Source organism: Drosophila erecta, unplaced genomic scaffold (genome assembly GCF_003286155.1).
Source record: "Drosophila erecta strain 14021-0224.00,06,07 unplaced genomic scaffold, DereRS2 tig00000021-arrow-pilon, whole genome shotgun sequence".
Classification (NCBI taxonomy): domain Eukaryota; kingdom Metazoa; phylum Arthropoda; class Insecta; order Diptera; family Drosophilidae; genus Drosophila; species Drosophila erecta.
In genome coordinates, this window is record NW_020825198.1 from 22,634,655 (window position 1) to 22,656,318 (window position 21,664).

Here is a 21,664-nt window from a genome sequence, read left to right on the forward strand (position 1 = left end):
ACTCAGCATATATCAAACTTTTAAATTAAACAATATGGCGGAAAATTTTGTTGGCCTTCATGCACTTGTTAAATGAACCCGGTAAAAATATTATATATTGTTTAAAATGGATTCCTGTATTGGGGACTGAAGCAAATAGATGAGAACATCCTGAAGGTATGTTCTTGTTAGATAGCTAAGCTTAGCTATGCGCCTAATTCTCCCTTCTACCTCCTCTACTTCTTCCTCCTCTTCTTCTGCTTCTTCTTCAAAAAAACTAACATCTAGTCTTACTATCTCCTATCAAAATAACTAAATTGTATTCTGATAGCCTTTCCTTCGCATCCCATATCATTGAGTTCACAGAGACTTGGTTGAAGCCAGAGATACTTAACTCTGAAGTTTGCCTGGTATGTACACAATATACAAATACGATCGTCTTTCAGGCTGAGGAGGTATTTCTTGATGAGTCCCGTACGTAGAATTCATATGCGTAAAGCTGTAATTTTCCGATAGCTCTGTTTATATTACGTGCTCTTAGATTCCGCCGTCTTCTGAATTCCTAGAATATCTATATCTAAATCCGCTATTCAATCCGGCCAAATAAGCTGTCCGATAGGGACCAATTGGTAGTTCGAGGTGAATTTAATATACCTGGCACTAGAAGAAAAATCCAATATTCTTCTTCCCATAGCACAACACACCTTTGTTGACGGCTTGCTCGACTTACCGTTGTCGCGAAATAATTATATTCGAATCTGTCTTGGTCGATTATTGGATTTGTGTCTTGTAACAAGTCCTGAAAGTGTGTTTCTATCCAGAGTAGCACCTTTTACTCAACCTGAAGATTCATATGATCCAATTTATGAGGTGACAATCGAAGTCAACCAGACGAATTCATTGTTTACGGAAGCAAACTTTCTAAGGCTAAATAATTTGATATCCGCCTTTAATTGTTCCGATCTTTACTCCTGAAACACATGTAAATGTCGGAAATAAAAAATATATATTTTATACGGCACTCAAAATATTTTTTAACTCTTGTGCCGTCTATCTCCAACAAACCTCATTGGTTTAATAAAGAGTTGACACACCTAAGAAATGTAAGGTCCAGATATTATTCCAAATTTTTAGATACCGGTTCTCAGTCTATCTTTTCTAAATATTTAAGTGCTCGGTTAAATTTAACCGTGCCTAATGCTCAGTGTTACAAGAACTATTTAAACCGTTGTAAGTCCCAGTTCGCACAGAATCCGAAGAAGTTTTAGAACTTAGTTAACACTAAGCGCAGAACGAATTCATACCATTCCTCGTTATTTTTTCGAGGATACTACTGTAACATCGGATCAGGTAATTGCCGTTACCTCATTCCGAACAGCCTTACTCTTACGCGGTATCGAAATCGGATTTAAAATTTTGTCCCCTCTAAATAACAGCTCAGTGGTTTACGATCTTCAGGTTTACGATCTTATAATCTTCGAACAGATGTCATCTAAACTGAATTTAGTAAAACATTTGACTCTGTTCATCATTCACTTTTGGTTAGGAAACTTGATTTATTAGGTTTCCCTGTTGATCTTCTAAATTAGATTTTAAGTTATCTTATTGGCAGGACGCAATGGGTCCTCTTTAAATATTAGCTTTCTTGTATTCTCCGAGTCACATTCGGCGTCCCACAAGGGAGCCTCCTTGGTCCGCTCCTTTTTTCTTTATTTATTAACGACCTTCCTTTGGTAATAAAACATTCGCGTGTACTTTTCGTAGGCGATATTAAATTATACCTGCCGTATAAGGACATTTCCTGCCATTCGGACTTACAATCCTATCTAGATAGCTTTCAAATATGGAGCCGTGATAACGTGCTAAACTTATATGGCTCCAAGTGTAAGGTTATGACCTTTTGTCGTGTCAACCCAAGACACGCGACTAACATTCTAAGTGGGTGTTTTTTTGACAGAATAACACTATTTATGATCTTAGTGTTCTTCTAGTCCCTAAACTAAAGTTTTCAAACCATATTTCGTCCATTGTCAATAAGGCCAGGGGTGTGCTTGGTTTTATAAAAAGGTGGTCAAAGGAATTAAATGATCCTTACATGACCAAAACCTTATTCTTTTCGCTAGTCCATCCGATTCTTGAGTATTATGTTTTGACTATAATAGATCTTATCCTATTATCTCTAATCATGACTTTCTGCCGCTCTTAAAGCGATCAATACTAACTTTTTGAACACATAATTAGATCTTACTAATATTTACATATTTCCTTTACAATTTCCTATATTTCGTCTACTATACACTATATACTATACAAACTCGGTAAACATTTGTTTTTAATTCAAAACTTTACTTTGATATACTTTTAAGATATTTTTACCTTGAATTACCTAGAAAGAAAAAAAATCACCTTACTGGGAACAATTTATTGAGTATTGGATTGATTGATTGATATGTCTAAAGTCCATTATAAAATATTAATTGTAGTCAAAAAGTTAATTTTAGACATAAACAACTCGCCAATTTTTTTGTTTTTTAATTTATTAATTAATAAAATTGAAAATAAGATAATGAAGATAGTTTATTAAACAAAATTCAACTAAAAAGGTAATATTTCTAGAAGTATAGGCAGAATATTTAGTATTCTTAGTATCTACGTGTATGTAAATGCAACTAGCGCTCTGAAAGTTAATGATTTTTTAGTAACGTAAACTTACATAAATTTATATCTAATACCTCACACTGGAAATTAAAATTGTTTTAATACACTATGTACTTATCATTAGGAGTCAAGAGTAATGCTCTTAAGGGAGGTGATCATAGGTAGGGCAGGGCATGCCGCGAAGATAATTACACCAGTGTATCGCTAGCAACAAATTTCTTATCATTTCCCCTTTTTCTAGAACTATCCTTTCGTGAACATATTTATTTATTTATGGATTCTACTATCTAGCTTTTATAGTTCCTGAGATCAGAGCTGTCATACAGACATTAAGGCGGATCGACAGATGGGTTTGGCCTTATCGACTCGAAGAATGGGTATATTTCAAAGGGCCGGAGTCTTGGAATGACACATATTCGCTTGGATTTCCTTCTACTTAAGCTTACGAACAAAATTGGCATGAAAACATGGGTGTCGTTGGAAACTGTGATCTTTGGAGTTAGTTGATTATGCCAGCTTATTTTGGCCCATTGAAATGGAAGGATGGTGAAATTAGTCGATACGTCACAAAAAAAAAATGACATTGTCATCATAGCGGATTCGTTGTAGTTTAAGCGAAGAAGCATCGGAGTCAGATGCCTGTGCTTCCTCGATTTTCTTTAAACTGACAGACGTTGGCGATCGCACATAGCCTGGGAAATGCATCCGCGACTAGATTATCAGATCCTTTGACATGAATAAACTGCGAAATGTATCCAGGATGGGGACGTTGCCTTGGTGACGCTTTTTCAAGCCGTTGTCAAAAAGCATACACGGAAGGACTATGATCTATTTTGATGCAAAATACTCGACCCTCGAGGCAGTGTTTGAAATACTTGATGGCTTCATAGAGAGTAATTCACGATCGTATGTGATGTAGGATTTCTCCGTGTTGATTAGTGTTTTGTCAAATAACCAAGTGTGTAGATTCGACCGATATTCGATCAAGCGATGCTTGTTTTTACTATGTTATTCAGGAGTTCAGAAAGGGGTACCTGGATATGTGATAAGGCGGGCATCTCTGATATCAAAGAACTTCCGAGTTCCTTGATTGTGGAGGCTCGTCTGTAGTTTTGTAGTGTCTCCACCCGCTGACTGGGAGGTTTTATTCCGCGCTTGTTAATTTGTTATTATAGTAGTATAGTACGAATATTTACCTCTGCTTGGGGCTGCTGGCACTTGCCTAGGTTGGTGCAAAGTCCATTGTTGGGAAGAATCTCCGGTTCCAAGATGATCGTCTGGTTGATTCTCAAGGTCATTCTCCTCCCAGATTGCTAGGATCCGCAGAATATTATGGGGTATCTCAGCAAGAAACAGCCTACGGATATTGACTCGCTGCTGGAGTCGGGAGACAGCCGTCGCATGTGAGTCAATATTTGAGGGGGTTTGAGGCGAGAAGTGCCGTGCAAGCGTAGTGACCGGTCCACCTGGGCGAATTGTGGGGGATTCTCGCTGGTAAATTTCCTGGCAGGTGGTTTGTTGCCCGTGCTGTTTGTACAGTGGTCGCTGGTTGTCCTGCAGCTGAGTTGACTTGTAGCGCCTCAGATTGGGATTGAAGCTGTCTGATCCTGTCCAGCAGCTGTTGCTGTCGCTCTCGAAGATTAGCTTCTTGGCAAAAATATATCGCAAGTTGTAGTGAGGTTCGCCGGGCTGTAGTGCTGGTAGCGTTGGTATTAGTAACGAAAGCTGAATTATGTTCACTGCTTTTTATTTATAAATATATTTTTAACTACCACACCTGTAACATACTCCAAGAAGGCATTCATGCAATTAAAGATGTTTGTATTTTATTAAACATTTACTAGTCCCAACTTAAATGACTGTGTTGGAGCTCCTTAATGAAATCTGTCATAAGACGAAAAATATCTAGGAGTCAATTGCGACTTACCTAAAGTTGTTTATAGGTATTGCTTTATCGGCGAGATTTTGCTAATTAATTCATATGCTGTGCACATCTTGATTACATATAAAAAATACATTTATTTACGTTTTACATTATTTAAGTGCATTAAACAAAACATTTATATAAAATAATCGGAGGCTTATACCTGTTACACGTAGAGTAAAAGGGTATACTAGATTCGTTGAAAAGTATGTAACAGGTAGAAGTTATGTGACCTTTGAAGTCGCAGTGGCCAAACTTCAAGTGTGCAGGCATAATATAGTTCCCTGAGATACGGATTTACAGACTGACGGCCGGATGGGCATGGTTCGATCGAAAAGCCTATTGATCTAGAATATATTTACTTACATATTATATTTACAGTAACAGTAAACTTCTATCGTCGGTAGGTATCTTTGCTCCAAAAAGAAATGTCATAAACTTATGTTAATTCAAGCAATGAAAAGAATGGAAATGTATATACAACATAAGCAATTATATTAACGGGTGCACTAGCTGAATAACGGGTATCTGATAGTCGGGGAACTCGACTAAAGCATTCTCTCTTGTTCGCTCTGCCCATGGCAAAGATGGAACCAAATTAAAATGTTGCGCATTGTCGCCCGTTATCCTTCGCTGGCCCCATTTTCGTTCAAATCCATCAAAGCGGCGCCTGCTCGAAGGCCCCACCAAACTGTGGGGCATTTCACACGCTTCGCTGGAGTTCTGCAACACGAATCGGCACAAAGGATGTCGGAGCAGCCAGGACGAGAGCTTGGAAGAGACAGGAAGACCGGAACCCACACCGACCGAGTCAAAAGTTTCGGCCTGCAGAGCTGGCGAAAAAGTTTTGCCGCCGACGCTGAGGCTGCATTAAATTTGTGGGCAAATATGATTTCATGCTTTAAGCGGAGAAACGGTTTTAAGAAACTATGAATGGATTTTATCTCAGAAGCTTATGTCACGGATCTCGTCCTTTCACCTAACTGCCGCCTAAATGCGCCTAAATGCAATTTTTGTTACTTGCAGAAACTTTCCCCTGCTTTACCTTTTTGGCAAAAGTTTGTTTCGAGTTTTGCAGGGGCCCAGGCAGCGGCTTGGTCTGAACTTTTGTAATTATTTGATTTATCAAATAGCAGAGGCTGTCTTGCAGAGCAATAGAGGCGGCCGTCCTTTCTTTTGGCTTCGGTATGATTTCATTTCAAAGTTGCAGAGGCCCGTTTGCTTTTTTCATGTGGATCTCATTCCTTGACACAGCCGCCTGGCACATGTAATCAAAAACTCAATGGGATTGCGACATTGAAAGGTCAAGCCTAGGGCTTAGCTAACAGCTCCAAGCAACAGCAGACATCAAACTGAACCAGAGAACACCTGCGAGGTATGCAAACAGAAACAGAACCGCAGCTCTGCTCGGAACCTATTTGTTTCGACGATAACGCTCCGCACCAACGCTACAGAGAGCGTTCACCAGTTGATCACAGGCTGTTGGTCGCCGACAACGTTCGAGCCGTGGAATGTCTTTGGTATGGGTCGTTCTGCTGGGTCTCCTGATCTGTGAGAGGAACGCCTTTGGAGCCATCCCCGCCAAATCCACTGACTATCGTCTGCGTAGCACTAACCTTCCGGGGCTTAAAACAACGGGCGTTGCGCGTCAGACATCACGACGGATTGTGCGTATTACCAACTCACATAACACTGCCTTAACGGAAAAGTATCGGCTTGGTGCAGCATTTAATAACTCTATTTCGACTTCTGATAGGATAGAGTACAACATCTGGCACGCACTGAAAGCCGATGGAAAAACCAACCTCTGCATACTCTTTTTCACCATATATATTTGCTACCTAGTGCATGTGCTATTCTAAGTCGGTGCTTTGTGCAATAAAGATCATCGTCATGGGATATGCCTTCTGCTATACTTTTATTGAAATTTTATATCCGGGAAAATTTCAACGCCTTTTAAATCGACCTATAACATTTTGTAAACAAAATTCATGACCTACCCCTATAAAAGAAAATATTAGAACAGCATTTTTCAAAAGCCGCGAGTTGATTTTGAACAAGAAAGAACGCTATAGTTAATTTCCACGACTATCAGATACGCGCAACTCATCCATTCATAGCGATAAAATAAACAAGAACCACCAGAGAGAATGCTATAGTCTGCTTCCCCAATTATCAGGTACCCATTAATCAGCTAGTGGAAATGCGAACGAGAAATTTAAACTTTTCCAGGAATATCAGTAGAATTCCCACAACTATGAGAAAAATTTGATATTTTTTAATTTTTAAATATATACATTTCTATAGATTTACCAAAAAACTTTTGGCCACGCCCACTCAAACGTCCACAAACCGACCAAAGTTTGAGAGTTCACGCACACACTTTTACAAATTTTTAATTTTTTTTAAATTATTTTTTTCCAATTTTTACCGATATTCCAGAAAATTATGAAATTTTATCTGATAGGTATCTGATAGCCGGGCATTCTATCTTGTTTGTTTTTAATTAAAACTTTATTTAAATTATCCTTTTCTCTCTCACTTCCTAAGTAACGGGTAGTATAGGAACTCGATAAGTATTTATAAATACTTATATTATTTAAATGTTTTGCAAACCTATCTCCGTAATTATCTCGACAATGCTTATCAGCAATCCCCATCCTCATTACTTCACCTGTTCAAACTGAGAGAGTGTCAATTCTCAAATTGTTTGCGAGCATGGGGAAACCATGAAATGCATCCATAATGTACGTGGGCATTGATGACAATGATGTAATGGGTCTGGCTAGACCTATTTAGCGGCTAAAATTTTGTTTTTTGATTTTATCTTTGGTTTGTGGACTGGCCCACACGGCTGGTGATCCTGATCCAAATACATGTACAGAACCTATTGAACACTTTTGGCCGTTACTAGAATACCCTTATAAAGACGGAAAAGGCTGCAAAGTGGTGAGGCTAGACTATTGCATTATCTTCCTTATCAAATGAAATATAGGTTGTTCTGAACCTCTACCAAACATATTTAAAGCTCTTGGGATCCTCGGCCGTTGCAGCAGTGCACCAGTCCTCTGCATGTGTTGCGCGCAGTGACACACACATGCAGTATGCTAAGTGACCCCGCAACCTCAACGCCTGTCCAAAGGCATTCCGTTCGCAGACGGGAGCTTCGCTGTTGCTTTCGTCAACTGCGACATAATTTATGACGCTTTCATTAAAAGCGACAAGCGAGACAAACGCCCACACAATCACGGCTGGGTAACGAATGGCCAAAGGAGTAGCCCGGTTCATGTCCCCAGTGTGGCTGTGTGGCTGTGTGGCTGTGTGGGTGTGTATTTTAAATTTGTTTCGGGGCAGACCCAAAAGACAAGCGTACTCGCAGGGAACTCGGCTACGTGTGCCAGACAGTTGTCACAGGCAAAAACATCGGTCAGGATTGGGGTGGCCACGAGGAGGAGGGCCAGCGCTGGCAGACATTTCACCCCAAACGGTGTCAATTTTTTAATGTCAAGCGTTTAACTGGCGTACCGTTGCACTCGGTTCCTGGTCGGAGGCTTCCGTCGCACTTTGACATAATTAAAGGCCATTAATCACGTGTGCTGATTCAACAACGCCCACTTTGCCGGCAGGTGGGCGCGGGCTGACAACAGGGAACAGGGAACGGGACCCCGGTGACCTCTCGAGGGTTAATACAGCCACTTGAGCCTCCTGGTGGGATGGCTCAGGTCGAATCTGTTCGGGCCTGGTTGGTTGGTTGTGGCGAATCGATATGGAGGAACATTTAAATTCACCGAACCCCGAGCCCCGAACCCCCGAAAGACACCAGGCTGCTGTCCTGCCACAAATTGTGCCCGACTGAACAAATTCTTCGGCTGGCGATTTGCTCCTTTTCAGTTTCGCTTGGCGTTTTGGTTTTTTTGCAGGAGCATTTTGGCGTCAATTAACGTTCTTTGTTGTGGCGCTACATTGGACACATTTTCGGGGGCTAGAGTCATGGCCACGGTCACATCGCTGGACATGGTCAGAGCCATATAGATGCCGTGTAGATTGGAAATGTCGCGTATGTGTTGCGCTTCATTGCGCTTCAACTTGTGGTGATTCCCATGCAGAATTACAAAAAAAATGTACAATGTAAAAAAGTAAAAACCTAAGGGCCAATGCGAATGCCTGATGCCCTGCACACATAGATGGTACGAACTCCGCATAGCAACTTTCTCCGGTCCTAATAAGAACTCTAAATTTCTGTATTTCTTTCCCTTTTGCTTTAAAACATTCTTTTGTCTTGCGTCTTATCACATTAAGAACTTGACTTTTGTCAGCTGCAGTGTACACACTGCAAAAAGGACGAGAGCTGCCCGATATGACAAAACAAATTCCCATACATTCACAACAGCTCCCGGACACACACATACGCCCGAAGCCTGAAATCCCAGCAGGGACACAATGTACATAGATACCAAGAGATATCCCCAGCATGACGGCAACCTCGGCGCTTATGTAGACTTATAGTCGCGCATATTGACCACGAGGGCGGCAGGTGGTGGTGGTGCACCTTTGCTGAACGACACCTCGTCGACTCCCACCGGGGATTGATTTTTAACGAGCATGAACTCTGCGCGCTATCAATTCGCGTTTTTTACCGCCCCTACGCGCTTTAATTCGGGCTCTACAAAATTATGGAAAAGCATTTTTTAATAGACCCAAATGGCTGCGAAATCGGATAGCATGTGTGCTGGATAAAATGGTTAAGCGACATGCATACGTTTTAAACGTTACTGCTGATCAACCAAAGTGCGTGTCAATTAAAATGCGCTTTGGGAAAACTAGACGAGGACAAGGACGGACGAATTTTCCGGTTAGACTTCACATTAAAGCTGCGCAACCGTAGAGCCTGAGTGGAAATACGAATATTTGTATGGTCGGAAACGCTAACCAAATAACCAAGCACAGAATCAATTCTCAAGAATTTCAATTTTCGCAAAAAAAAAAAAAGTAACTGATTACTAATTATGAGCTGGCTTAGAGACAAGAGCTAGAGAGTCAAGAATCAGCATGACACTCAGCCATAATCCCTGAGCAGGCCAATAAAATCCTAAACACTCAAAGTGGTGTGTTCCGAGTGTTTTGAGGACTAAGCCAGTCAAACATTTAAAATCCCAGAAAGCGAAGCCGCTTGCGGCTTTAAGCAACAACAATGGCCCTAAGTAGCAAAGTAAACATGGCATAGATGTCCCACTCGGCCCAAAGGACCAAAAGCGGCTGAGGAGGCGACGGAAGGACCGCCCAGTCAGAACTTTATGCAGAGAATGCCTCCGGGCAATCCTCATATACAGACATACATATGAACACAGTCCGTCCGCCTTGCACCCCGTCTACGTGTTAATTTGTTTCGGCGTAATTGTAACTTGACATGCATGCTAGGACAGCGGTGGGGCTTTCGGGGTAATGGGGTGACTGGTGGGGAACCAAAAGCTGCCAAAAGTGTTTTAATTGAATTATTTTCATTGTCGCCCCAGCTCTAGTTGCCCGCTGGCATTATTAACTTTTCTTGTTGCTGCAATTTATGCAAACTTCTCGAAAAAACACTCTCGCCCACACACATAGCCTTAAGCCCAAGCACAACAAGTTAAATGAGTTAAACGAGCAATTTCACGAGCGTGACGAAAGTTTTGCAAATGTTCCACAAATTCGAAAAACAAAAAATACGGCGTTCGATTGCTTTGGGTGTTTAAAAGCTAAAAGTTTCTCAATGTGTAGCCCACGGTCACCTAAATTCATTCCCGTAGACATCGTGAAGATGCCCCATTAGTTTTTTGGGATTTATCAGTTATTTGTAAAATATAACGTTCATTATACAGTGTGCAACAAGTAAAATAATGCGTTTACCAAACAAAAAAGTAAATCTACTTTTGATCCAGAACGTCCGCGCGGTTTCATTATGTTATTGTTAAACAAGGTCCATCTACATATTGATTGACTAATCAGGTATCTGATAGTCGAGACACTCGCCTTATTTTTCTTTATTTGGTGATAAGATTAGATAATTTGGCTGTGCTAGCAGAGATAAGTGTGAAGTTAAGTTAAATTGCTTAACTTATAACATATGTAATTCTTAAAAATTATTTGTCAAAAATACCATTAGAGGGGGGAGAACAAACACAGCTTGCGCACAAAGTTATTGTAATTTTCGGTTGTTTCTTGACCAAATTAATAATTGCCAATAAATGCCATAACCTTATCCTGATGTGAGTGCCAATGCATTTTTGACTTAAGACTCGAGGTCATCATCGATTTTCATAGATCCATCGAATTGTTTTCAAAAAAGTTTATCGGATACTTCAAAACAAAATATTGGTCTTCTACTACTATGCCCTTTCTTATCGCATCAGTCGAAAAACATTTTCAATTTCAATGGCCTAACGAGTTGTTGCTATTTCGACGTGGTTCGCTATTCTTTTTTGCCTGGAGCATGGCGCATAAAAATGTTGGTCCGAAAAGGCCAAATGCAAATTCCGAAAATCAGCCAAAAAGGCAACAAGGAAATAAGCCATTCACACTCTGCTGATATGGAATATCGGCAAGGGCGAGTGGCAGGGAAGGCAGAAGGCAGAAGGACGTGTATGTGGGCTCTAATTCAAAGGCCAAACAGCAGCCACACTCCCCATGCAGCCCCATATCAAAACGATGGAGCCAGGGGGAGGAGATAAAGAAGAGCCCGCACGATGTGCAAAATGTTCTTAATTCTCAATTCATATGCAAATTTATTTTATCGCCAGCGCTGGCTGCCGGCTGCCGGCTGGAAGCCCGACTGGGTGGATAGCTATAGCTGCCTGCAACAACAGGCAAAGGAGTTCGGGCGGATCCTATCCTCTAGCCCTTCGAAACCCACAAAGCCATTTCAATCATCCGACACTCGATTGCAAGTCCTGGACGGTTGTGGCCTGAAAGGGGGTTCCGTCTCGTTATTGCTTGTAATTGTGCTTTTCACTGCCTGCTTTTGGACAGCTTTTGATAATTGATCGCTGGCATTAGCCACTTCTAGTCCCCTAGGAGTGTGCGCCTTGAAAGCACGAGCAGAATCGGTTATTCCCGACTAATTTCCAGTTTAAGCACAAGGAAGGACGCTATAGTCGAGCCTCCCGAATATCAGATACTCGTTCCTCAGCTAGAGGGAGTACTTCGGGGAACGTCAAAATCAATTGGCAAACAAAAGTGTTTGCGTGCCAGTTGGGCGCGACCAAATCTTATTTGGCATATCGATGGATTGGTTAAAAATTGAAACATTTTTAAGAATAGTGGGCACTGCAATTTGTTTCAGTTTGTGGCGTTAAAGTGGGAGTTTTGGCCAAAAGTGTTTGGAATATCGATAGAAATCGGCAAAATGAAAAACAATAAAAGCTATGTTTGCTATGTATGCTTTGCTTTGATTTGACTATATTTTATAGTATGGGTATCGAAGCTTATACGGACAGAGAGCCGGACATGGCCAAATAGACTCGGCTTGTGATCCTGACTAAGAAAATATATAATTTATGGGGTAGATAACGCTTCTTTCTACCTGTTACATACCTTCCAATGAGTCTAGTATAACCTTTTACTCTACGAGTAACGGCTATAAAAACAGTTGTGTACCAAGTAAAAGTATTGTCTCCATGGCAGCTATATGATATAGTCGTCTAATTGGCACGTCCCGACTCATAAACTACCTGCAATAGAAATAAGAATGTTTCATGAATATGGCTTTAAAACTGAGAAACTATTTCGCGTAGGAATGATAAAGAACCTGATAGAACCTTGAACCTGATTTTAAAAAAGTCATGTGCATTCCCTTGCCTGCTAATCGGTTCTCTTGGGATTATAAGACAAAAAATAGGAAAGCTGCTAGGCAAAAATGGTATAATCAACCATTTTCGCGTGTCCAAGTGAAGGGTCAGACCGCCTGTGTCATGCCCCTTCTCTCGTTAGAAGAAACCGGAACCAACCGGAAGACATGTCGTGCTGCAATGGATGCCGCCACCGTTCTCAGACAATTTTTTCAAGCCAGAATCATTGGCAGTGGAGCTTAGGCCACGGCACTCCGCACTGGACATAGTCCTTTACGTCTACGCCATTTCAAAGCAATTGCTACGTTGACCAGGACACACACAAAAGTGAAGCAAAGTAAAGCGGAAGTGTTTTCCTGGCTTTCTTTGCCCGACTTTGTCGGCCTTTTTGTAGTGAAAGTCTTTCTAATTGAAGTGGATATTTTGAATTCAATGATGCGGCAGGCGGTCAACGCCTTTGACTGTCTGCACGAAGTTGGCTCCTTCAGAAGGACACCAGCCCGGCCAGCTGGTGAAAAAACAGCCGAGACCATGCGGAAGCAACTATGCCGTATATGTCATTAAAATTTACTACAATCTATTTTACTTGCTAATTGGCACTTGGCCATGTCCTGCTCAGTCGCTTTGTGCCTGCCCCAAGATCCAGCTCGTCTAGTTCCTGGCCATAATCGTAACTTGCACCGGGCAATTAGTGCCAGCCATAGGCCAATAATGGCATGTGCAACACAATCCTGTCCAATGATCCGTGGGCGTCTAATTACGGAACTTAGCACTTGCAGGCCATACAGGAACAAGACATTAGCCTGGTATAGCCCAGAAGTAAACTCCACATCCCAGCATCCGCTTTGCACAAATCGAGTCAAAAGCGCGGCCAACGTGAACACTTTAAGTCCATTTAAAATGTGCATTTGCATATGTCGAGTGCGCGCTGAGTTTACGCCTCATCTTGGCCACTTCCCCTTAGTAGGTGGGTTCGCAGTGAATCCACCCAAGTACTTGAAGCGCGGCCTCCCACTGGATTCCATTACACTGCACTGCTAAATTGCTAATTACGTGGCGGCAACTTCCGCGACAGCAGAAGCTGCGCCAACTGACTGCAGCATAATGAAATCGCGAACGGACCGCAGTGGGAGTGCGAAACTTATTAGAAAATATTTACGGAGCTCTTCAAAAACACTGACTCTATTACACTTGGCAAATGGCTAATAGCAAACTAAAGAGTAATATCTGGGATGATAACGGGCACGTTTTAAAAAGGAACAGAAGGTCACGGGTCCGAAGTATGATGCGTGCTATTCCAAGCCTACTTCTTCAGGCTTTTTAAATGTTTATTATTATAAAGCGACGAATCCGTACATGCAGTACTAGTACCATAACATTGCAATTAAACATATAAATAATATAACCAAACTTCTCACTTATCGTGGGAGGACTAACAACAGAGTCTCAAACATCGAGGGGGTCTTTAAAGCTGTCCAATTGTTTTGGCAAAGCCCTTTCTTTTAAGCCTTCTTAGAGGCCTGGCAGGGAGTAGGCGACTTGCTAGCATGCTGTGGTGTCTTTTAAGCCTATCACTGTATCTGCTTGTGTGCCTTGAGATCTGCTCTTCCACTGTATGCAGATTCAGGTCCCGATGAAGGGTTGATCTACGTACATAGTATGGGCAGTTGGTGATGGCACGCATTGCACGATTTATAGATCTGCACTCCATATAGCCAGATCGGGGCTATATAGTGGGCGTATACTGCCCTTTTGGCTCTAAGTGTCATGGTGCTTCTTCTGTTGATCAACCATCGCAGTTGTTGCATTCTCTGACCGCATCTCCGTGCCGCAGCTTTTAAGTGTGGGCCAAAGGTCAACCGTTTGTCAAGGGTGATCCCGAGGTATTTAGACTTCTTCAGGCTGAATTAAACTTTAAATGGAGTGTCCTCATTCCCAAACATACAAGTTGCTCTGCAAAAATATTATGTTGAATCTCAACTAATTAAAGTTTCCTAGATCTTAACACATTCATATGGTCATATCAAGAGTATGCCAAGACATTGAAGGAAGAGAGAACGCTATAGTCGAGCCCCCGACTAGCAGATACCCCTTCTTCAGCTAGTTAAAGAACGAAAGAGAAATTTCTACATTTTTCTGGCATAGCGATAGAAATTGGGGAGAAATAATAAATAACAAAAATATAATACAAATATAATATAATAATAATAATAATAAATACAAAAATATAAAATAATAATAATAATAAAAAAACAAGATCTACCAATTTTCCAAAAGTTCAAAGGGGCGTGACAGTTTTGGGCGGTTTGTGGGAGATATTATACAAAGAGCGATGCTCTCCGACGGACAGAGGAACGGACAAACGAACGGCAACGGACGGCAGACAAACGAACAGACGGACATGGCCAGATTGTCTCGTGATCCTGATCCTGATCAAGAATATATATGATTTCTTCTACATACATACATACATACTTTTCAACGAATCTAGCATAGCCATTTACCCCACGATTAAGGGGTATAAAAACTCTGTAGATATAAAGATTTGACTGCCATAGTGCTTCTTGCGAATCTGATTCTTAGTTTTATTCTTGGCCAAAACACAATGTTTAGAGTCCAAAACTCTCCCAAAATCTAAACCGCATTAAATGGAATCTCGAAAGTTACACATAAACAACGCTTTTCGTCGAAATATCGTACAAATAATTGTAACTGCTTGCCAATTATTATGTAATTTGTTAATCGGTCAAACTATCGTTCCAAACTAACTAAATAAAATTGAAAGCCTCATTTTCCCCCGATTGGGAAGCTAAATACATTTAGTGAGTCCATTTGCATTGCAAGTTTTTTGCCCGAAAGATATTTGCATACCACCTAGGAGACACTTTGACAATGCAATTCCGAGAGCCTGACAAGTCAGCCCACCGCCCACATGGGGAAAACATTGGCGGTCACTGGATCCCCCGACGTGCCTTGGATTGTGGCCATCTGCGGCTTTTTTAGGTAAGTTATTTGCCCTGCGGCGCAATCGCCATCCGTCCGTGGCCTCTATCGCTGCTCCGGTAACATGGGCTCCCCGATGGGCGGGTCGTGCCACAACCAGCAGCCGTTAGACAGGACACTTGCCGCAAAACCGATTGCAAGCGTCCCATTGTTTGTCACACTGCAGTTGTTTTGTTTTTGTGTGCGGCGGACTCTGCTCCTGCTCCTCCTGCTCCTTCTGGCCACCCGGCCCTTTTTCCGGAAGCACCTCGATTTATATATCAGGTTCACTTTCTTGAGCCTCCCACTCTCACTGGCCGCACAACTTTCGTAATGAGCCTCGTACGGATTTGCGGTTTCTTCCACCCATCAGAAGGGGTAAATAGAAATTGGTGTGGAAAGCCAGAACAATAGGACAGTGTGATTGGCTTGGAAAAAGGTGCCACATCCGGTTTGTAGATACATATCTTCGTCCGCACTCGAAATAATTCCAACACTGGACCCATGGCTCGTACCCGAATTATTTACACATTATCTGCGGCCCGGATCCAGGCAAAGGACGAGCACAGGAGCCCCAGAGGACTCCCCACTCCACACGGAGCAACACTAACGCCGGAGTCAGTAGTTGTTATTTTAATAGTTTAAGTAACCATAATATGTTGAGGACTTTTTAATAAACTTGAAACATGAGCGAGCATGAGCCACAAGGACACCAGAGACCTGCAGGATGCGGACTAGGACCTGCTGCAGTCGGGCAAAGATTTATGCAAACCAAAATGTTGCCAAAAATTACAGTTTAATGGACTAGACTCGAAGAGTGTGCGTGGTCCCGGTCATAATGAGCAGCGAGAAACTGGCAACAAAGCCAAGTTCGCTCTAGACAAAGAGCCAGGGGCCAGCAGAGTCCCGGGACAGGACTCCGGGACAGGACTCCGGGACTCCAAATGTAAGCAAAAGCAACTTCTCTAATTTCGCAGGAAATATGAAGCCATTAAAGTGCAGCAGACAAGGCTAAACATGGCAACATCTTGACTACTGCGGCACTCACATACTTAGAGGAGGCGCCTGCGAAATGGAGGAGAACCAGGAGTCGGCCCAGGAAGCCGTGCTGCGGGATGGTCCCAACACTCAGGGGCCATGTGGCGCGCCAAAGTTGTCCTCGAGAGTGTGAATATAAATTCTGAAAAGTCGCAGAAGTGAAAATAGCAACCGGTTTGCATGCGACAGCCGCCCCACTCCGGGCTGCTGATTCTGGGCATGCGGTAAACAGCTGTTGCACGTTTTTTCCTATTTCTACAATTTATATCCACAAAAAAACAGAGAAGAGGTCCTCAGCGCCCATGGCCCGATATATGTGCATATCTTTAATTGCCAACTCGGCCACTAGCTGCGAGAAAAATTAGCCCTGGCAAGTTAAGCGCGGCTTTCTGGGCCAGCTGGTGTCCCATGTCCGGTGTCCGTCGGCAGTTGCACTTAATCACTGCCCAGTCCAGTCGACATCTGGATCTGCCCAGGCTTGGAAAAACGAGTGTACATGCAGGAATATAAGCACATATACGGTTACGTGTGGAGCTTAAAATTTGCTTGATTATTTTATATTTCAATATTTCTCTTTTCTAAGGAGTGGCTTGATTAAGTTTTGTTTGCGTTTTTACCAGCGACCAGTTAATTAGCCAAATACCTGGAAAGTGAATGTAATGTAACCACCCATTGCGATGCATACAGGCGGCCTTTATCGAAATATATTTTAGAAAAATATGTCCTCATTCGATTGTAAGCAGTAGTAACGTTTTGGACCATTCTGAAATGTCCTTTCACTCTAAAATAGGCCGTTAAATGTAATTACCTTTGAATATAAGAATATTCATAATAAGAATAAGAATAATATGTAAGAATAATGTGAGTATATAAGGTGTGGAGCAGCAACGATGGTCGTCAAACCAAAAGCTCCTACAACTATTTGACATGAAACCCAGTATGGGAGACAGGATCCGATGACCGCGACGTCTGATGCCTGAAATAAAGTTAATTTTAATTTGTGTTGATTAATTGCATTGTCAAAAGAGAACACTTCTCCCAACTGGAGGCCTGCTGAAACCGCATGCCAAGTGTTAAGTGTCGGAGCAACGCTTTTAATACAATTTGCGGGCAGATTGGCGGAAAATCGAGTGGAAAAGCCATGTTTTCTGCATTGCGCGTTGCGGAAGTGAGAACCGGACAGTGGCTTTTGGAGGCATAATTAGCTGCGCTATCAATGATTATCAAAGTGTGGCGTTTTGCCACGGGTGCTGCTCGAGTTTCGGCATCCGCCCAATCGCCCACCGTCACCAAATTGCTTTTAATCAACGCGCATTGAAATTCCGTTCGCATATCCACAATAATGTCGAACATTAGGCGGTTGGTTTTTTTGTGACCACTCTTCGCGTTTTGTTGTATCGAGCTTCTACTATCTTGTGGTGCGGCGGACATTCGGTTTAATGGTCTTTGGTGTTCCAAATTCTGAAATGAAATAGAACGTAAAAACATCACTCCAAGGATGATCCCTCAATTTGCATAAATAGCCGAAGAGGGTATGCGATAAGCAGGTGTCGAACAGGATATAAAATTAAATTGGTTCTTGTTTTGTTTTTATTTGTTTATTTGTTTTGCTCTTTCTGCGTTCATTTTCGGTTTCGGGTATTTTAAATTATTCATTGAAAACATTAGTAACTATGAGGACCCAAGATTCCAAGTTATGATAGTAAATGCATATCTGCATATTGAATTGAATAAATTCGAAACCTGCACCTCTTCTTCAAAAATAGATTTTCAAGAAGTTCATTCTTACTCGTTTTACTCGTAATGTAAAAGGGCATACTAGATTCGTTGAGAAGTATGTAATAGTTTATTCCTTACTTTGCGCCGTTTAACAATCAATCAGTTTATAAAGTCAAAACAAATTGAAACCAAATGAATTAACAACATTTTTTGGTGGAATTGAGCCCTAGGCATTAACATAAACGCGCAGTTTTGTATGGAAAATTAAAAGCTTCAAATAATCTCCCTCTGCTTGGGGGTTTTATTGTTTTCAATTTATGTTTAGCCCATGCCGACTACATACTTGCTAAATTATTTGATCCTAAAACTCGGAACGCCCATTTGTAAGGGCATCCATACGTCGATATAACGACTTAGCCCTGTACTCTGTTTTGTTCCAGTCGAAGTAAAGTATTGCGTATGAGTAACACAATGTAGGCCATTGCCATGCGAAGCACACAAAATCACGGGTTTGCGTTCTAGAAATAAGTTAGAATTTTAATTGGAATATGACGACTAGAAATGTTTTTGAGCTTCTCAAAAAGTGCGCTATTGGGCATATGGGTGGTCCTCCGATAGATTGTTTCCTACATCTTTCCAGCTTTGTTCATTTATACTAGTTTTTTCAACTAATTAATTGGGTAGTAACTTTTAAGGAGGCAATGAATATTTGAACGAGGCTGTTGGGCTGAACTGAATCTCTTTTAGCAAGCAAAAACGAGACATATTGAGTGCAGCAGCTTAATATGCAAATAATCCATCCAGTGAGCAGATGTCGCCACCTTTGAAGTGACGGATGCCAGAAGCCGCTTAAAACAGAAACTCAAAAATAGCTTTTGATGAGTAATCAGAATATGCGATCCACTAGATACTGTGCACTTACTATGTTTCAGCCAATGTTGCGCCGCGCACTATTTTGTATATTCTCCACGTTATTATTAAGCGAAAACGAATAAAAGCTTTTATAAGCTCATTTACAAATTAATTTTATGTTAATTTTAAGATCTCATATTTCATATTTCAACCCAAACTACTAGGTATTGAAATGAATCAAGAAAATTTTCGACCTTCTGTCCCGCAGTGCGTATGATTGATGCCTCGAAGACATCACTTCTTCTTGTGAAGTGGAGCGGGGGAATGTGCAGTAATTGACATTTGATATGCAGCTTCTGGCGCCTCCCCAAGACTTTCGTTGACGTCGTCGAGGCAGTGAGTCACGGGCGGGATCCTTTTCCCTCAGATTGATTATGCACCGCATGCCTCAAGCTGTCTACTTCAATTCTCTAGGCGGCGCTCTTATATCTGGGCGATAAAGGCGCACACGCACCCATAAACCTTAATTCCACCCGCCTTTTGAGTCTTCGAATGACCTTAAAACTAAATTGCCAATTGCGATTTTATGGCCCACATGTGTCCCCGGTGGTGTGGATATTTTTGCCGATCCAGGTCCGATCCCTTGGCCCAGTGCCACCCCCGCAGAGATCCACAGGCCGTCAGGCACTTGGTTGGCGCGGACTCCACGTCATCATCCAGCGATCGGAGTTGTCAGGCGGATGGTTCGCACGTTCCCGCGAAGATCCCCGTTGCATACTAAGCAGGGATCAGTCGCGTCTATGGGTATATCCGATTTTTTTGAGCCTCTCATTATGCTCGATGTGCTGGCCTTTTTGCCTGGCTCGTCGCGTATATAAATCTAACGCGCTGCCCCGATCAGACATCACTTCTTTGGTGGAAACTTCAGTGACAAGTTTAGCTCCTGCTGTGATCAGTGCGCTATTCCGTATCCCATAATCGAGACCCTCGCCCCTAAAAGGATTTAAAAAGCTAGTTCTTCACCGCCTTACCCGAAACTCAGTTCAGTCCGACATGAAGTTCTGTGCTGCCGTGGCTCTGCTACTGATCGCCGGCATCGTGGCCAGCGGCGATGCCCTGCCCGCCAGGAAAAGTGAGTTCGCCGCCCAGAGGATTACCCATTCCGCTAGCACAATCACCCTCTAATCACATCATCTGCAACCCTCCATCCTACGCCTCGCCATCCTACTGAAGACCGGCAATACCTCATTCCAGGAATGGTCTACCTTCAGCAGCCCGCATCCGCCGAGTGGTACGGATCCGCGCCCCAACAGCGCTTCATGTACATGCAGTACGTCCAGCCCGGCCGCACGCACGCCCGTTCCACCCAGGCAGCCAGTGCCCTCGTGGCCGGAGAGACCGTAGCCACCGGAACATACCTGAAGGGTAAGTAGTCCGCCCAACCGCCTCTCAATCCCTGCCAGCACTAACCACGCCCTTCCTAACCAAAGATTGCAATCACGCAGAGTCTGATGTCAGCGCCGAAGCAGTCCCAGCTGAGGACGTCCTCGCTGCCGCCGGAGCCCAGGGAGCCACCTCCGTGGCCGAGGCCTACCCCGACCAAGAGCCAGTTGTCCAGGTGGCCAACGATGCCGACGTGGTGCCCCAGGCCGAGTCAGAGGCTGTGCCCGAGCCCGAACCCGAGACCGCTGACGATGCCGCTAAGGTTCCACGAGACTTCAACTTCGCCGCAGAGGAAGCCTCTGTCGCTGTTGCTGCTGAGGAGGAATCTGTTCCTCTGCCCGTTGCCGAGGCCGAGCTGCCAGCCCCCGCTCCCATTGCTCCTGTGGCCGCCGTCGTGCCAGCGAACCGCTACCTGCCCGCCAAGAAGAAGGTGATCGTCGAGCTGGACCAGGAGGAGGAGGAGCCCCAGGCCGCCGCCATTGAAGACGATGAAGAGTTAGAGAACGCCGTGGCCGACGACGTTGAGGAGGACGAGGAAGAGCTGTCCGTGCCTGTGAAACCCATTAACCCTGTGCGCGTGCCCAACGCCCGTCGCCCCGCAGCCAAGAAACCCGTAAAGGCTGCTTCTCCTGCTGGCAAGCCGGCAAAGAAGCCCGCCGCCCCCCTGCCCGCTGGCACCTTCTTCCCCATCGACTTCGGAGGCACCAACGGCGGCGCCATTGCCATCGCCAACTCCTTCAGCACCGGCGAGGGCGGATCTGCCACCAGCCACGCCATCGCATACGGCTCTCCCGAGTCTGCCGTCCGTCGTGCCCGCCCCAATCCCAGCAAGTTCCGCCACTAATCCTCGAATCACATCTAGCTGGCGCCCGCAACTGCGAGGGCACCCGAATTAACTCAGTCTAAAAGGATTCTCCTGTAATTATTAGCAAATTTGTCCATCTTTGAGCGCAATTAAATAAAGTTTTCTGTTTTTAAATTTTCGCTTGAACACTGCCTTTTGTCAGTGGGAGAAATCCACCCGTTGACTTTCCTAAGCACATCCCTCAACAAAGCTTGACTGATCAGTAAAGACATCCAAGTCTACTAACTAAAGTTAGTAAACTATCTCCCTTGCAGAGGTCCACTCAAGCAACCTAGCTGGGGTTTCATTTTTTAATTACCACTTCCTAACGGCATCATGGTAATCTTAAATCTGAATTGCATCTAAGCATCTAATATTAGTGTTTTATTAATACTCAAGCTCACC

General features: G+C 43.2%; 2 protein-coding genes across 5 annotated transcripts; both read left to right on the forward strand.

Moving 5' to 3' along the window:
• The first annotated feature begins 5,920 nt into the window (after nucleotides 1-5,920).
• On the forward strand, nucleotides 5,921-6,457 carry LOC113563919. The gene has a single exon (XM_026977335.1). The coding sequence runs from the start codon at nucleotides 6,073-6,075 to the stop codon at nucleotides 6,421-6,423; it is 351 nt and encodes a 116-aa protein (XP_026833136.1). The 5' UTR covers nucleotides 5,921-6,072; the 3' UTR covers nucleotides 6,424-6,457.
• A 13,403-nt stretch (nucleotides 6,458-19,860) lies between these two features.
• On the forward strand, nucleotides 19,861-21,391 carry LOC6544238 (translation initiation factor IF-2). Of its 4 annotated transcripts, none has more exons than XM_001973718.3 (3): nucleotides 19,861-20,104; nucleotides 20,227-20,397; nucleotides 20,463-21,391. In XM_001973718.3, exons 1-3 carry the CDS (start codon nucleotides 20,026-20,028, stop codon nucleotides 21,257-21,259), a joined length of 1,047 nt encoding a protein of 348 aa, XP_001973754.1. In that variant the 5' UTR covers nucleotides 19,861-20,025; the 3' UTR covers nucleotides 21,260-21,391. The 4 variants fall into 4 exon arrangements, with proteins under 4 accessions (XP_001973754.1, XP_015014183.1, XP_026832670.1 ...); XM_015158697.2 differs by having other exon boundaries at nucleotides 20,478-21,391; XM_026976869.1 differs by having other exon boundaries at nucleotides 20,206-20,397; nucleotides 20,463-21,361.
• Nucleotides 21,392-21,664: the final 273 nt, after the last annotated feature.